Source organism: Myotis yumanensis, unplaced genomic scaffold, assembly GCF_028538775.1.
Source record: "Myotis yumanensis isolate MYYU_CA2020_CCGP unplaced genomic scaffold, mMyoYum1.0.hap1 SCAF_19, whole genome shotgun sequence".
Lineage (NCBI taxonomy): Eukaryota > Metazoa > Chordata > Mammalia > Chiroptera > Vespertilionidae > Myotis > Myotis yumanensis.
In genome coordinates, this window is record NW_027223770.1 from 24,576,838 (window position 1) to 24,594,058 (window position 17,221).

At 61.8% G+C, this 17,221-nt stretch overlaps 2 protein-coding genes across 3 annotated transcripts; one reads left to right on the top strand and one right to left on the bottom strand.

Annotated features, from left to right (window-relative positions):
• The first annotated feature begins 7,524 nt into the window (after positions 1-7,524).
• On the top strand, positions 7,525-12,916 carry GAS2L1 (growth arrest specific 2 like 1). Its single transcript, XM_070399511.1, has 6 exons — positions 7,525-7,666; positions 8,609-9,266; positions 10,525-10,632; positions 10,724-10,820; positions 10,905-11,076; positions 11,621-12,916. The coding sequence occupies exons 2-6, from the start codon at positions 8,628-8,630 to the stop codon at positions 12,654-12,656; spliced, it is 2,052 nt and encodes a 683-aa protein (XP_070255612.1). The 5' UTR covers positions 7,525-7,666; positions 8,609-8,627; the 3' UTR covers positions 12,657-12,916.
• On the bottom strand, positions 12,803-16,971 carry RASL10A (RAS like family 10 member A). Of its 2 annotated transcripts, XM_070399513.1 has the most exons (4): positions 16,904-16,971; positions 14,977-15,937; positions 13,966-14,090; positions 12,803-13,701 (listed from the first exon to the last, which is right to left on the bottom strand). In XM_070399513.1, exons 2-4 carry the CDS (start codon positions 15,193-15,195, stop codon positions 13,434-13,436), a joined length of 612 nt encoding a protein of 203 aa, XP_070255614.1. In that variant the 5' UTR covers positions 15,196-15,937; positions 16,904-16,971; the 3' UTR covers positions 12,803-13,433. The 2 variants fall into 2 exon arrangements, with proteins under 2 accessions (XP_070255614.1, XP_070255613.1); XM_070399512.1 differs by lacking the exon at positions 16,904-16,971 and having other exon boundaries at positions 14,977-16,220.
• Positions 16,972-17,221: the final 250 nt, after the last annotated feature.

Genomic DNA, 17,221 nt, shown 5'->3' on the forward strand with positions numbered 1-17,221 from the left:
GCTTCCGGAATTGGGCCTTTTCGATCAGTCTTACCACCTGTGCTTGTGTGATTTCAGTCAAAGATTGAGACCTACCTGGGAAAAGAGGTTTCCCAAGTCTGTAGCAAGTTCATCACCAGCAGATGTTAGGAAATCAGCAGGCCTCCACACATCCCGTCAGGAAAGACAAACTCATGTCCAAAGGTCCAAGGAGAGTGTCACCGCGAGCCTGGGGAAGGAACAAGAAACATTTGGAGAAAATTACTTCCCTTCCATGCCTGCCCCTGTGGGAGCAGGGCTTTGGAATCATCCGGAGCTGCGCACTGCTCTGCTGGCCACAGCGCTCTCCCTGCTCCTGCTCGGGGACAGACTGCGCCTCACCCAGCCCCCCTGGACATCCATCTCCAGTTCGTAGTTACCAGGTCAGCACCCACCTCTGGAAAACCCTCCTTTAACCCGTCATTATCCCCCTCCAGGTGCCACCGTTTCTCCGTTCCTTCTAGAACCCACTTGTAATCAGTCTTGCCTCTGCTGACAGAGCAGCTCTCCAGTCACCACCCACCTCTAACATGGGAGAGGCCCACGGCCAGGGGTAGGTCACCGCCTGGCTGGCTCCCTCCGTCTGTACGGGTGGGGCACCCTCTTCCCCAGCGCCAGCTCCTCGGTGTCCGCTGGGCTCAAGCAGGGCTGGACCCTGCCCGCTGCCCCCTCCACCACATCTCGCAAACAAGCACTTGCCCCCGTGCCTGAACCTCGGAGTCCTTGGCTCCTTGTTCTCTGGAACCCACTCCAGTCCCCTCCTGACCCCTCAGGTCCTCTTCACAATGAGAACAGCGCCATCACCCACCACAGTCCAGGCCCCGTGCCTCTCCCTGGGCTCCCTCTCCCGCTCGCCTTTTCCCCATGCTGGCCAGTGACTTCTCGCCATGCAAAGTCGTCACTATTGTCGAAACCTGGGGACTCCCACCACCCCTGTCATGACCCACTGGGCCCTGCAGCCCCGTGACAGCTGCCCGCTCTGCCCACTGTAGTCGCGGCACATGGGCCAGCGCTGTTCCTCCAACACCTTGGCTGTGACAGGTACACACCCGAGGCCCAAACTTCACCCATGCATCGTGCAAGCACCGCCTCGGCACGTGGAACTCCTAAGGACCCTTTGAGATGGGAGGTATGATCCAGTTCCTCAGAGGAGAGGTGGGGCTTGGCATCGAGGGGCCAAGGTGAGGGTGAGGGCACCCTCTTGCCTCCCACACACGCTCCTTTATGAAAGGCTGGGCGCTCTTGGCCCGCAGCCAGCGCTGAGAGGACAAGCAGCCTTACTGGAAGCTGCTGCACAGACATCCATCGCAGCAGGCACTGGCTGTCTCCCGCCTAGAGCTTGAGGCTGTCCCAAGAGTGGCCTCATGTCCCTGCCTGGAGAGGGGTTTGTCACTAGCACTAAATGAATGGACCTGTAAGAGGGGTTATGTTCCAGATGCCCAGGCCTAGGGTGGAGGTGTTTGTCAGGAAGGCCAATTTCCGCCAAAAGAAACTCTGAACCGCGCTGGCCTCAAGTGCCCAGTCGAGCTGTGTCTCAAAGGGCTGTACCAAGCTGGTCAATGGGGGGGGGGGGGGGGGGGGGGGAATGGGCAGGGGCAGGAGTAAAAACAGAAGAGGTGAGAGAGAAGTCAGAGGAAAAGTATTGCCTCGTTTCCACAACCTGCTGCAAACTCAGCTCCTGGCCAGTCACGCTTAGAATAAAAATTTCCAACACAGCCTCATGGTCCCACTCAGCCACACCCAGAGGCCTGGGCGAAGGTTACGGAGTCAATGGGTGACTAATCTCTGGCCCACACATGAACAAAGGCCCGCAGGAAGTGGCTCATCTGCTCCACAGAAGGAACTTGGGGCTCCAGGGGCTGTGGGGCCAAGGACAGTGACCAGGACTAGTGGCCAAGGCAACCAGGAGCTGAGCCCAGACACCAGGACACTGAGCCCACAAAGGACTCTCAATCTGCCCCAGTGTTGCCCCACTCCTCACAGAGCTGTGGGGTTTGGGGTGAGCAGTGAGCAGAGTGTTGAGACAGGCCGGTAAACCAGAACAACGAACAGGGAAACTAAGGCAGGTAGTTAAACAGCAGTTTACAGCCACCGAGTAAATCCTACCTTCCCTCAACCATGGACACTCAAGAGTAAATGGTTTGCAAGGAGGTAAAAGACTTGTACTCAGAGAACTACTTGTACTCAGAGGACATTGAGAAAAGAGATAGAGGAAGACATAAACAAGTGGAAGAATATACTGTGTTCATGGATTGGTAGAATTATCATTAAAATGGCCATACCACCCAAGGCAATCTACAGATTCATTGCAGTCCCTATTAAAATACCAACAGCATGTATCACAGATCTAGAACAAATACTCCAAAAATTTATGTGGAACCAAAAAAAGACCCTGAATAGCTGCAGCAATCTTTTAAAACAAACAAAAAAACATTTTTATTGATTTCAGAGAGGAAGGGAGAGAGAGAGAGAGATAGAAACATCAATGATGAGCGAGAATCATTGATTGGCTGCCTCCTCCATGCCCCACACTGGGGATCGAGCCCGCAACCCAGGCATGTGCCCTTGACCAGAATCGAACCCAGGACCTTTCAGTCCGCAGGCCAACGCTCTATCCACTGAGCCAAGCCGGGTAGGGAAACTGCAGCAATCTCAAGAAAAAACAACAAAGTTGGAGGAATCGCAATACTAGATATCAAGCTATACTACAAAGCCACTATAATCAAATCTGCCTGGTACTGGCACAAGAACAGGCATATAGATCGATGAAATAGAACAGAGATCCCAGAAATTGACCCAAGCCATTAAGCTCAATTAATATTTGACAAAGGAGGCAAGAATATACAATGGAGTCAAGACAGCCTCTTCAATAAATGGTTTTGGGAAAATTGGACAGATACATGCAAAAAAAAATGAAACTAGACCACCAATTTACACTATACACAAAAATAAACTCAAGGTGGATAAAGGACTTAAATGTAAGACCGGAAACCATAAAAATCTTACAAGAAATCATAGGCAACAACATCTCAGACATCTCTTGTAGCAATATGTTTACAGATACATCTCCTGGGGCAAAGGAAACGAAGGAGAGAATAAACAGGTGGGACTACATCCAAATAAAACGCTTCTGCACAGCAAGAGAAAACATCAACAAAACGAAAAGGGAGCCCACTCTATGGGAGAACACATTTGCCAATGATACATCTGATAAAGGGTTACTATCCAAAATATGTAAGGAACTCATACAACTTAACAAAAGGAAGACAAACAATCCAATTAAAAAATGGGCAAAGGATCTAAATAGACATTTCTCCAAAGCGGACATACAGACGGCCAAGAAACATGAAAAAAATGCTCAGAGTCACTGATGATCAGAGAGATGCAAAAAAACACCAAGAAGGGATCACCCCACACCTGTCAGAATGGCTGCCATCAACAAATCAACAAACAACAGGAGTTGGCAAGGATGCAGAGAAAAGGGAACCCTCAGGCACTGCTGGTGGGAAAGCAGACTGTGCAGCCACCGTGGAGAACAGTATGGAGTTTCCTCAAAAGATTCAACATGGAGCTGCCATTTGACCCAGTGATCCCACTTCTAGGAATATATCCTAAGAAACCCGAAACACCAATCAGAAAGAACTTACGCACTCCTATGTCCATAGTAACAATTTACCACAGCTAAGATCTGGAAACAGCCCAAGTGCCCATCAGCAGATGAATAGATTTAAAAAAGCTGTGGCACATTTACACCATGGAGTACTATGCAGCTGTAAAAAAGAAGGAACTCTTACCCTTGGAGACAACATGGAGGGACCTGGAGAGCATTATACTAAGTGAAATAAGCCAGTCAGAGAAAGACAAGGATCACATGATCTCACTCATATGTGGAATCTAATGAACAACATAAACTGATGAGCAAAATAGATCCAGAGACAGAAACATAGAACAGGCTGCGGAACCTCAGAGGGAAGGTGGAGGAGGGTGGGTGGGTGGGAGGAGGTCAACCGAAGAACTTGTATGCATATATACAAGCATAACCCATGGACACGGACAATAGGGTGGTGAAGGCCTGAAGTGGGGGCGGGCTACAAGGGGACAATGGAGGGAGGAGGCGGACATATGTAATACTTTCAACAATAAAGATTTAAATATTTTTAAAAAATATATAGAAAATGGTTTGTACTCCTCCCCAACCAGGGGGGAGATAGCTTAACTCACCCTACTCAGGGAGACAGCAGAAATCCAATCGGTGCCATTTGCCAACCACACGCCAAGGACAGATGAAGTTACGAGAATAAATCTCATTTTGGTGCATCAGCATCAAGCTGATGAATATTCTATTGATCTTCCCCCTAAGATCTCCCCTAGCCGTCCAGCCTTTAAAACAGCTCAAGACAAAGGACCCAGTGCACTCTCCCGGTCCCAGGAGCCTGCCCAAGCTTCCCCACCCCCTTCCTGCCTGCATTGGAGCCACAGCATCTCCGAAACTCCAAGGGACTCCACGAGGCTGGCGACCAGGGCAGCAGCAGTTCATCCCAGACAAACCCCCAACCCTGTCCCCAAGGCCCCCTTTTCTCTGACTTCTCAGTGAGCTGAAGCAGCCCAGCCCTTTCTTGTTCAAGGTCCCCAGCTTTAATAAACGTCCTCTAAACTCCACCTGTTGTGAAATCTTTCCTGCACGAAGTAAGGCACCCACACCCTACCGGCCGGCGCTGGGGAGACCCCTTTCTGGTACGCAGGTCCCCTTTCCCATAACAGCGGGTGGAGGGGCTGGTAAGCAGGGGCTCCGGGGTTTCATGGTTTTGCTGCTCACGGAGAGCACGAGGCAGCTCAGGGAAGCCGGGGTCCCACAGCCAGGGCAGGAGAGTCGTCACAGGTGGACCCACATCTGGGCAGAGCAGCCTGAAGTCCCCTGTCAGTTACTCACACCCTGGGCTGTGTCACAAGCTCAGACTAGCCTGGAGAGCTTCAAGGGGACCCAAAAGGCACCCCCGCCGCCTGGCACCCCACCCGCCCGGCGCCCGCGAGGACCTTGCTTGAACACTGCATGGCCATCACCTGACCTCCAGCTGCAACCAGGCTGAGCAGGCTGCTCCCTGGCACCCCGCATGGGGGGCAAACGTTTTGGCCACATGCCCACTGGCCAAGCACCAGGCCAAGCCTGCACTGGAGCCACAGCCTCCTGCACCCCGAGGTGGCCTGTGAGGTTGGCGGGGCCGGGCTCAGGACAACATTGGCCGACACCTCCTGTCCCCCCAGCAGTTTCTGTGACTTTCCTTGGTCCTGCGAGGGACAGACGAGGTTGCCACACAACAGAAGGGGTCAAAGTCAAGAGCCTCCATGGCCCGGGCCCCAGGTCTGGCCACACCAGTCAGCACCACCCCTGCCACATGTTCTGGCGCCAGAACGTTGAGGTCTGTCCTCTGGAGGCAGGGAGACCGCTCGGTCCCCTCCTCAGGGAAGGAGCTGTGAACCAGGAGCTGCTCTAGGCTGGGGGGGGGGGGGGGGGGGGGGTCATGTGACCTCTCCTCCATCCCGGGCCCTGCAGGGCAGCAAGGAGTGAAATATCTGCACAGCAGCTGCCCGCACATCCCTTGCCCCCTCTGGGCCTGTTTCCTTAAATTATGAAACGAGAACACATAAAAACACGATCTCCTAGGATTATGTTGACGATTAAATTACTTAGTGTCCACACCCTGATCTCTCCCAACACCCGTGTTCCCTGCCCGTCTCCAGCAGCCTCTCTTCCCCAGGTATCAGCAGCCCCAACCCTGTCCTCACATTCTTACTCCACATTCTGTCAGCTCTCAGCTCTCCCCACAGCCAGAACCCACCCCGGCCCTGGGGCTCCGGCCGTGGGGCACCGGCCCGCCCGGCACAGCAGCCACAGGGAACCTGTTAAGACCAGTCAGGTCACACCCCTCCTCTGCTCTAAACCCCTCAAAAGAGGCGTGGCCCACAGTCGACTAGATCTGCTTCCAATTTCTCTATCTTCCTCCCTCCCTCCATCTCCCTTCACTCCAGCCTCACAGGCCTCCTTCCCCTTTTCCTCGAACCCAGCAGCCACATGCCCACCTCGGGGTCTCCGTCCAGATATCTCAAAGCTCCCGTCCTCACCTCTACTGATCACTGATTTAAGATTGCAGACCCATCCCCCCCCATGCACTCTGTGGACTCCTCCCCAGCAGCTGCCTCCAAGCCTGAGAACTAGCTGTTTCGTTGCCTGCGTTTTGCTCCAGTGCTAAGAGACTCAGCACACAGTAGGTGACACAGGAGCGTCCGCCATTACTATTTCTCACTCTGGTGGGGGGAGGGCACTGGAGCAAAGGGTAGACCCACATGGGGGAGAGAGCCCACTTTTTGCAAGGTCATGAGGACTTGGTGAGATGATGCATGTGATCAGCTGGCACCAGGAAGTCTGGCACACAGTAGGCACTCAAAAAAAATCCCCTGATCCTAGAATGAGGGTATTCCCCTAATAGTCATGTTCAAACCCCCAGCTCCATCTGCTCTCCTGACTGAGCTCTAGTTTGGGCATAAAGGTGTCCCTCATAGAGGTGACTTCAGGTCAAGGGCACAGAGCTGGTCTGGCACACAGTGGGCGCTTTAGTCTCGGCTATTGTTGACTGTGCTTCCCCCCTACCTCTCCCCCCCGCCCCCCTCCCCGCAAGCTGGCCTAGTCTGGCCAGCAAGGCTGCTCCCAGCCAGGCCTGGTGTCCCCGCCCAGCCGGCAGCAGCAGGAGGCAGGACTTCCCAGGATCCCAGCCAGGCCCCTCCTCTGCAGTTTGAAAAGAGACAGGGGGTGGGGGGAGTGTGGGGGGGGGGGATGGTTAACCCTCCCAGCTGGGCTGCCCAGGCTGCCCCAGACCCTCCTCTCCCCTCGGAACCTCCTGACCCAGGCGACCAGAAGTGCTCCCGGTGCCTGGGACCGGGCAGGAGTCACAGGGTCAGATCCGCTGGCCTCAGCCCCCCACCCGCTGCGCCTCAGTGTCCCAATCCAAGAAATGGGTTCCCCGAAACTCGGGCTTGAAAACGAACATTCAATGTGGCACAGGACGCTGCCTGGGCACCGCGGGGGCCGCCCTCCCGCTCCCAGAGGCTGGCTCTGCAATCGGAGAGCTCGAACCCGAGAGGTGGCTCCTTATCTGGCCCAGGGAGGCCCATTCCAGCCGGAGGTGACTTGGCAGCGCCCGGCTCTATCGCTTCCGGAGTGCATCTCAGGAACAGGCCCTGCGGCCTTCTCCGGGGGGACCACTAAAGGGGGGGGTGCCGGACCCCTCCCCAGGAGAACAGGCGGGTGGGAGGGGCTGTGGGACCGGCCGGGCTGAGGACGGGCCCTGCGGGGTGGCAGGATGGCCGGGGCCCTGGTGCCGCCTCTGGCCCGGCCCCTGGTCAGGAGACTCCAGCTCCTCCTCCAGCCCGCCCGCCGGGACGGGAACTGCGCGGCCCCTTTAAGAGCGCGGCCCCACCCGCCCCCTCCGGCCGGATCCGAATTCCAGGGAGGCGGGGCGAGGCGGCTCCGCAGCGGCGGCAGCGGGACCGGACCGATCGCCGGGGCTCGGCTCGGGCGGCGCCTCTCTGCGGTGGCCCGGCCCGGCTCCGGCCCCGCCGGGGCGATGCTCCCCGAGGCCGCGGGATGAGCCAGGTGAGCGCGGGGACCCCCGGCCGCCCCTGCCCGGCGGGCGCGCGCCGATGGGGACCGGGCGGCGGCAGCCTCGGCTCCCCGGGGCTGTGTGACCTTGGGCAGCCCCGCACCCTCTCTGGGCCGGAGCCGGGAAGGGCAGATCGGGCGGCTGGAGGCCATTCGGAGTCCCGGCCGGAGGCACCGGAGGCACCGGCCTGGGCGCTGGGGAGGCTCCCGGGTCAGGCTTGGGACCAGCCACTCGGGGCCCCGCGCCTGGGCCGCGGCTCGGTCTCCACCGCCCGGCTCACGGGTCTGCAACCTTGAGGGCCTTCCCGCCCTTCTCTGCACCTCAGTTTCCTCATCTGTAAAATGGAGACGTTATCTCAGCCCGCTCAGCCCTGGCCCACGTCAGTGAGGTTCCTGTTACCGCCGGGTCCTTGTTACGATGACACGGTCCTTAGGGAAGGGGCTGAGGGAGGACCCTGACCTTCCCAGAGGAGGGGGTGTCTAGCGGGCAGCTCCCTGAGCAGTGGAGCGAACCCCGCCGAGTCAGGACCTGGGCTCCTCCCCTGCCCGCTGGGCACCTGCGGCTGGTGGGCTTCATCTCTCCAGGGCTCAGCTCTAACCGATCACATGGGGGGTAAGGATGGGTGCCCCCCTGCCTGGGAGGGAGGACTCCACCAGGTCCCCCAATCCACTCCCCACGCCCCGAGAGCCAAACAGCACTTATGGACACTTAATCGTTTGTAAAAATGGCCCCGTGAGGTCCGAGGAGGAAGGTGGGGTTACTGTGCCCATTTCACTGATGAGGAAACTGAGGTCCAGAGAAACTGCTCACAGCTAAGGGTTCAAACGCAGGCACTGGGCCTGAAACGGCAGGTGGATACAGGTGGTCGGTGGTCTAGACTCTGCTGAGTCCTCGCCACGCCCTCACAGCAGCCCCGTCTGTGTCCTTGCCCACAGTGACTCCGCTGGCCCGGGCATGGCAGACCCAGTGGCGAGCATCGCAGGCTCGGCCGCCAAGAGTGTGAGGCCGTTCCGCTCGAGCGAGGCCTACGTGGAGGCCATGAAGGAGGACTTGGCCGAGTGGCTCAATGCCTTGTACGGCCTGGGTCTGCCCGGCGGGGGCGACGGCTTCCTGATGGGACTGGCCACCGGCACCACTCTGTGCCAGCATGCCAACGCCGTCACCGAGGCCGCCCGCGCGCTGGCTGCCGCCCGTCCCGCCCGGGGGGTGGCCTTCCAGGCCCACAGCGTGGCGCCCGGCTCCTTCGTGGCCCGGGACAACGTGGCCACCTTCATCGGTTGGTGCCGGGCGGAGCTGGGGGTGCCCGAGGTGCTCATGTTCGAGACGGAGGACCTGGTGCTGCGCAAGAACGAGAAGAGCGTGGTGCTCTGCCTGCTGGAGGTGGCGCGGCGCGGGGCCCGCCTCGGCCTGCTGGCCCCGCGCCTCGTGCAGTTTGAGCAGGAGATCGAGCAGGAGCTGCGCGCCGCACCCTCGGCCCCCCACGCCCCGGCCGCTGAGGATGAGGAGGGCACCCCCGAAACCTCGGCTGCACCTGGGGCTCCCACCCGAGGGCCCCGCATGACGCCCATGGACCTGCGCAACCTGGACGAGCTGGTGAGTCCCGTCCTGCTAGCCTCTCACCCTGCGCTGTGCCAGGACCGGACGGCAGAGCCGGTGCCCACAACTGGTCCCGAAGCTCTGCAGGACAGCCTGTCCCGGGGAAAGGGTGCATGTATTGAGCACTGAATGTCTACCTCGCAGCCAGGAGATGAGCAGACCGACAGAGGGAGAGGTCTTGGGGAGGTCACGAGCCCCAGCCGACCTGGGATACAATCGGAGCCCGATTGCATGGGTACCTGCTAACCAGGCACCAGACAAGGGCGGGGTGTTCCTTCATCCAGGGGCCACATGAGCTGAGCCCCTCCTGTGTGCCCTCAAGTGCTAGGCAACTGCATCCACGTTGCTCAATGCGAAGTGGGTGCCTGGGACACGGCCCTGGACAAGGTGCCCTGCGCACAGTAGGTGCTCAGTGGTGCCTCGGGAAGCTCCCAGGGGCTCCACTGGCCCCTCCCACTCCCCAGGGCCCTTCCCACATCACTTATCGGCGAAGCCAAGCCCAGAGCTGCCGCTGGGAGCTGCGGAGTTAGTTCTACTTGAGCACAGAGGTCCCCCCGGGACCTCGGTGTCCCTGACACCCCCGCAGCCAGGCCAAGAGTTTCCTCCTTATCAAGGGCTTGGGGCTGCGATGTGCCAGTTCTGGAGGGCAACAGCCGGATGGCGTGGGCAGAGGCTGCCACCCCACCCCCGTCCTGGGCCAGGGTCACCCGAGGCTCCACCTGCTCATTTCCTCCGCTCTGCTGTGGGCAGGGAGGCAGGCGGGGCCGCCCACATAGCCAGCCTGGCAGCTCAGGGCCTGGAGGGACGTGTGCGTAGATGTCTGCTCACCGTGCGGGTGGCCTGTGCGTGCATGTTGGTGCGTCTGTGGTATCCCTGCCTCAGTGCCAAGTCCTGTAACCTGCCCCCTCCTGGGACCTGGCCTCCCTCTGGGCCTCAGTCTTCATGTCTGTGAAGTGGGTGAAGGGGGAGTGGGGATGGCTCCAGGGCTGCCCCCAGGCTGAGGGGCTTTGGGGATGTGCCTCGCTGGGGCCCCAAGTCCTGGCCTGACCACAGCCCCGCCATCTGACAGCCAAAGGGGAAGGAGAGCTGGTGAAAGGTCATGTGCAGAGGCTACAGGACGTCTGGGGCCACAGAGTCCAAGCTCCACTTCCCCGGAAGGACCTCCTTTCTCCTGAGCCTGGAGTGACTGACTGACAGCAGGCTCTGGGAGGAGGGGCTTCCCCCCTGACCCCCAGCCTCTCCTCTCTGGCCTCAGGTGAGGGAGATCCTGGGCCACTGCACCTGCCCGGACCAGTTCCCCATGATCAAGGTCTCCGAGGGCAAGTACCGAGTCGGAGACTCCAGCCTGCTCATCTTCGTGCGGGTGAGAGAGGGGCTGCCTGCAGCAGCCGCCCCAGGGCCGGGCTCCGAGGCCCCCGGGACAGGCTGTGACCGGCCCTTGGCGGCTCCCACAGGTGCTGAGGAGCCACGTGATGGTGCGCGTGGGTGGCGGCTGGGACACGCTGGAGCACTACCTGGACAAGCACGACCCTTGCCGCTGCTCCTCCACCGGTTGGTGCCCTCGGCCGGGCAGGCGGGCAGGGGGCTCCTCTCTCTGGCTCCACCGCTCACATGCCGCCTGTCTGCCCCCTGCAGCGCACCGCCCGCCCCCGCCGAGGACCCAAACGTTCTCCCCACAGAGGGTGTCACCCACTCCCAGCCCCCGAGCGGGCAGCCCAGCCCCAGGGGGTGAGCGGCGAGGCTCCCGGCCAGAGGTGATGCCCATGAGCTCACGAAGCGCCAAGGAGGGGCCCGAGACCCCACTCAGGTGAGAGGCAGGAAGACATGGAGGTGAGAGGTCTAGAAGGCGGGGATGGGGGTGGGAGCGTCAGCCCTGGCCTGGATGATGCAGGAGCCTGTGACTCACACCCTGGGAATAGTTCCCGTGGGTGGGGGCAGGCCTAGCTTCCCGTCTCCATGGCAACCCAACCAAACTAACAACACAGCTGGGGCGGGCCCTGGGGCTGGGTGGCAGCCAGTTCAACCAACCCTGCTTCCCTCAGGCCTGGCCCAGGAAACAGGAGGGCTGGAGCTTAGGGCCCGGGAGGCCTTGCTTCTTCCGCTGCCTTGGGGTTGAGGGGAGGGGGAGGGGAGGAGCAGGGGAGCCCTAGCTGCAGGAAGCGGCTGCAGAGCCTCACTTCTCCCTGGAAGTCCCCAGGACAGACACGAACCCCCACCGAACCCCGCAGCACCACAGGTGTCTTCCCCGCCTCCTACCAGCCACAGACGTGCTTCTTCCTTCCTCTCCCTGCCCTTCCTGCTCGCCAGTCCTCTTTCCATGACGCCCCGTCTCTCTTGTTCCCCCACCCCAGGGCCCGGGATCAGCTTCCCCCCCATCCCCGCTCCCGACGCTACTCTGGGGACAGCGACTCTTCAGCCTCCTCCGCCCAGAGCGGCCCCCTTGGTGCCCGAAGTGATGACTCGGGCACTGGCCCCCGGAGGGAGCGGCCCGGCCGGCGGCTGACCACAGGCACCCCAGCCTCCCCGAGACGACCCCCCGCCCCGCGCAGCCAGTCCCGAGACCAGCTAGATCGGGGGCGGCTCCAGGAGGCCCCACAAGGCCGGAAGGCCCAGCTGTCCACCCCCAGCCCTGCCCGGCGCGCCCGGAGCCAGAGCCGCGAGGAGCAGGCTGTGCTGCTTGTGCGTCGGGACCGAGACGGGCAGCACACTTGGGTGCCGCGGGGTAGGGCCGGTGGGGGCTCAGGCAGGAGCAGCCCCCACACTCCCCGTGCCCGCAGCCCTGCAGCCCCCCGGCCGCCCCGGATCTCCAGCCCTAGGCCAGAGCTGGGCGCCACGCCGGCCAGCGTCTTCCGCACCCCCTTGCAGCTTGACCCGCAGCATGAACAGCAGCTGTTCCGGCGCCTGGAAGAGGAGTTCCTGGCCAACGCCCGAGCCCTTGGGGCTACTGCTGGGGGCACCCCCGCTGGACCCGCCCCTGACCCGGCTCGGGCCCCGGACGCTCCCGGCCCTGACTCGGCCTACTGTTCCTCCAGCTCCTCCTCTTCGTCCCTCTGCGTCCTGGGTGGCAAGTGTGGCCAACCAGGGGACTCTGGCCGGGTGGCCAATGGGCTGCCCGGGTGCCGGGGGCCAGCCCTGTCCAGCTCTTCCGATGAAGGCAGCCCCTGCCCTGGTGTCGGGGGGCAGCCAGATGCATCTGGGAGTCACCTGGCTGGCCCTGAGCCCCCAAGGACCTGGGCACGGGGCCGGATGGACACACAGCCCGACGGGAAACCCTCACGAATTCCCACGCCTCGCGGCCCCCGCCGCCCATCCGAACCCACGGTGCCCGGGGCCTGGCGTGCCCTGCACTCGGTCAGCCCACGGGTGGAGCCGGATTCCTGGATGTGACGGACCAGCCCAGCTGCCTCCAGGCCCGTTGCTCCTCTTCCTTTTCCTTTGTGGCCTTAACCCTCCGCATCAGGGAACACCCACCCCCGCACCTCTCGGGTACCAGACCCCTTACATGGCACAATGGGACCTCTTGTACATTCCGATCGGGGGATGAGCATCGCTATTTAATTACTAATATTATTGAATGCCTTAGAGGAGCCCAACGAGGACCCTCCTGTGGCCCTGCAGAGCCTGACAGTAAAGTTTTGTTCCGGCCACTTGTGTCTGTTTCTTGTCTGTTTCATCCTTGGGGCCATCACACCCTCGTTACATGCTGGGATTCTGGAGTTAACTCCGGGGGCCAAGCCTAGCAACTCCGTTTTCTAGACATAAAACGACCCTGCCCATCCCAGAGACGCCAGGTGCACTTGCAAAGGTTCCCTCTTTATTATCTCCCGGAAGGTGTGGCTTAAGGCTCGGCCCAATGAGGCTCCTGGAGCCGCCTGCGAGCTTCCAACCAGATTCACAGTCCAGTTCCTCAGGCTCGTGAACGACTCAATGATACCCAGAAGGTTCTGATCTTGTCTGATGAGGCTTGGAGCCTGTCTGGGTCCAATTGAAATTCAAAAAAAAGGCCTGTCGCCCAGGAAACTGGGTGGGAGCTCCCCTCATCCAATCAGGGAGGAGACTGTCCTGTCCAATCCGAAGGAAGCTGGGCCAGCTCCTCCAATCCAGGCCCCTGGTTGGTCCACTCAAAGGGTCCGGCTCTCCCAGCAGCTTCGCGGTCCACTTTGGTCACATGAGGCTGCAGTGTGCGGGGTGCAGCGCCCCCTGCAGGCGCAGGGCGGGGTGAGCGGGCCGCGCGCGCACCAGGATGCAGCGGAGCAGCTCGCGGAAGAGGCGCAGCACGTGCCAGTTGTACTTGGCCGAGCACTCGAGGTAGCCGCAGCGCCAGCCCCTGCGCACCAGGGCGGCCAGGGCGCGCCTAGGCCCAAAGCGCAGCCGCTGCCGGTCCCGCTTGTTGCCGACCACGAGGATGGGCGCCTCGGGCGCGCCTGCCGGCCTGGGGGGGCCAGGGAGCCATGAGGGCGGCGGTGCCGGGGACCCCACGCCAGAGAATTCCCCCAGTGGGGACGTACCCTCAGGAGCACCCTCTCCTGCGGCCAGAAACCCCCAAGCGAACACCAGACCCGTGAGCGCCAAAGACCTTCCCATGCAAGGACGCAGGCCCAGGACAGCAAAAGAGCCGAACCCCTCCCCGGGGGCAAGGCCAGGCCCGACGGGCCAAAGCGCGTGTCCTTCCCCTCCCCACCAGCCCTGCCCTCACCTGGTCTCCGCAATTCGCTGCCGCAGGGCCTTCACGTAGTCGAAGCTGTCGGGGCTGCAGATGTCGTAGACCAGCACGAAGGCGTCCGTGTCCTGCAAGCTCCAGTCCTTCGGGCCCGGCCACTCCTGGGGGCGGGAGGCCGGGGTGGGCCGGGGCGGGCCGGGGCCGTTTCCCCCTGTCCTGACTTCTGCGGGGGGGTCTTGACGCTAAACCCACAGGTCACGCTCATCCTCCTCTGAGCCCTGGGCCCGACTGTCCCTGTGGCCAAAGCTGCTTGAAGCTGGTCGGCCACCAGCCCTCCCTCAGCCCAGGTCGCCTCTCCGCCTGCCCTCTAGTCTCTTCCTCATCCTTCCAGCCTTTAACTCTCAGGCGCCTCCCCTCGGCTCGGCCCAATGAGGCTCTGGGGCAGCCGTTTTCCCGCCCCTAAAGCGAATTGCAAAGCCCGTGGCCTGGCGTGGGCAGCTGCAAACGGTTAGGCCTCGAGGACTAACACACGCTCTCATTTGCACCTGGGAGGCTGTTGCCACTTCACTCGTCCGATGGGTTCAGCCCAGGTGCCGCCCTCCCTCCCGGAAACCCTCCCTCCTCCTGCCTCTTCCCCTCTCCGAGGGCTGAGTCTGTTCTGGACTTTCCACAAATGACTCCACGAGTCTTTGCTCAGGTCACAGACAGGAGGGAGCAGAGAATGGCACCCCCTCCCCGAAAGGGCATCCCTGTGTCTGGCCCCAACTCTCCCTCTGCAGCTCCGTTCAAGGCCCTGAACACAGGATGCTCCACCCCGCACGGAGCCAGACCCCCAGGTGGAGGCGGCACAGATGGAGGGACAGACGGAGGCACTTTGCACATCGCCTGGGGCCCCGGCTTGTGCGCCTCAGGCCAGCGAGAAGGTGGGACACACAACACGGGGGCACACGTTCATCCTTCAACCCATAGGCACCGTGTGCACCCTCGTGTGCACCGACCCCCCCCCCCCCCACACACACACACACTGTCACGCCCTCCGGCCGCTACCTCGAGGCCTCCGGGTCTCTGACCGGGTCCAGCGCCGTCCCCGTCGCGGATGCTCAGGTCGTAGACTGCGCCGTCGAGCAGCACCGCCGGCCGGTAGAGGCAGGGCCCGTCCGTGGGCTGGTGGCGCTCGGGGTAGTCCCCGAACAGGAACTGGCGGATGATGGCCGTCTTGCCCACGCCCGGGGCGCCCAGCACGGCCACCCGCAGGCTGCCCCCCATGGCCGGCGCGCGCTGCCGCGCCCCGCGTGGGGAGCCTCATGGGCCGGCGCCGCTGTGCGCCCCGCGCGCCCTGCCCGGTGCGCCCGGGCCCCTCCGCTCCTCGTCGCCCCCGGAGCACCCGGGGCCGGGGCGGCCGGGCGGGAGGACGGAGCGGGCGGCGGGAGGACTGACAGCCGAGCCGGCGGACGGGCGCCCGAAAGCTCGGGGAGCCGGGACCCACGCGCCGCGCGCAGACCCCGCCTCCGCCCGCAGCGCGACGGGAGCGCCGCCGGGGCGCGGGGCACGGAGCCGGCTTCCTCGCCGCGAGGGTCCCGCCGCGGAGCGGGGCGCGGGCCGTGCTGCCTCCGGGCGCCTCGCTCCCTGCGTCCTGCTCCCGCTCCGGCACCGGAGTCGCCGCCTCGCCGATGAGGTAACCGCCTGCCCCTCCCGCCGCCCCCGACTCGCCGGACGCCTCCCGGGAAGGGTCGCGGGAAGGTGACGGGCGCAGGAAGCCCGAGGAGGGGCCCGCCCTCCGCGCCCGCGCCGCTCTCGCCGGCCCCAGAACAGGAGCCCTTCCCGCCGCGCCCGCGTCCCCGCTCCGTCCCCGCTCCGTACCCCGCTCCGTCCCCGCTCCGAAGCCGCTCGGACCGCCGGCCGCGGGGCTCACGCCGCCTGGGTCGGGCCCGGCCCCCGCCGTGTGACCTTGGGCGAGTCACGCGCTGCGCGGGCTCCCTGCTCCGTCCGCATCCATCACCTCCGAGACCTGCAGGGCCGGCCCTTCACCAAGCGATTACGTCAGCGGCCCCTGCGCCCACAGCCGCAGCCCGGACTCTCTGAAGTTGGGGGGCAGTGGCCTGAGGGGCCCTCCCACCCTCCGGCCACGGGGGGAAGTGGTCAGCACCACCCAGTGTCAAATGGCCGTCGTGCAGGGAGGGGCGGACGGAGGGTGCTGAGCCCAGGACCCGCCAGGTGTCAGCAGCGGAGCCCCGATCCCGGCCCAAATCCGGTGGAAAGAATCAGAAACCGGTTGACACCGCCTCCACCCCTGCCAAGGCCGTGTTCTGCCTGCGTCTCCACCTGTGGTCCTGCCTCCCTCCTCCCTGGAGCCGGTGAGAAGCTCCTTCCCCGCAGGCTGGGGGAGTCTGGGGGTGCCAGCTGCCCTCCCCTCTCCGGCCTCCTTCCTGCAGAGGGGGCTCCCCATCCCTGACCAGATGCCCAGGCACCGGGGAAACGCACTTTCCCGTCTCTGCACTGGCCGGGGTTTCACTTACTGCTTTGCGCCCAATGGCCAAAGCTGGAACAATTCAAGCAACAAAATAATGTGGTTTTGGATTAAACCCAAATTATAAAATAAATATTTATGCCTCCAAACAGATATAATCGATTGAATAAAGGAGGATGGGTGCAGAAACACATCTCCTTACGAAAGAATCCCAGTGGCTTCTGCAGCACCCCCTGCCCCCTCCTCCCCGAGTGTAGGCTGCACTTGGGGACTTGCTCCCAGAGCACAGACGGGGAGAAAGTCACTTCACAGCACAGAAAGCTGCACCCACCGCCTTAGCCAAGTGACCCGGGCTAAGGGGACAGTGAGAAACCCTGCCGATGGCCTGGACCTGTGAGATGCTAGGAGGCGAAGGCCACCACTTGGATCTTAAAAACTCATAATACCAGTCTCACCCTGAGAAAAACATCAGACAAACCCAGTGGAGGGATAGAGTCTACAAAATACCTGACCAGTACTCCTTGAAGTTACTAAGGACCAAAGGGTCCCAGGTTCGATTCCCAGTCAAAGGCATATGCCTGGGGTCGGAGGTGCAATCCTGGCCCCGGTCGAGACGTGTGTGGGAGACACCAGTTGATGTGTGTCGCTCTCACATCGATGTTTTTCTTTCCCTCCCTCCCTCCATCTCTTTCACTTTCTCTAAAAATCAATGGGAAAAATATCCTTGGGTGGGGATTAACCAAAAATAAAAAATAAAAATGCAGTGGCCCATGAATAGACAGATTTGCTGGTACAGAGCAGAAGCCACAAAAGCATATATATATA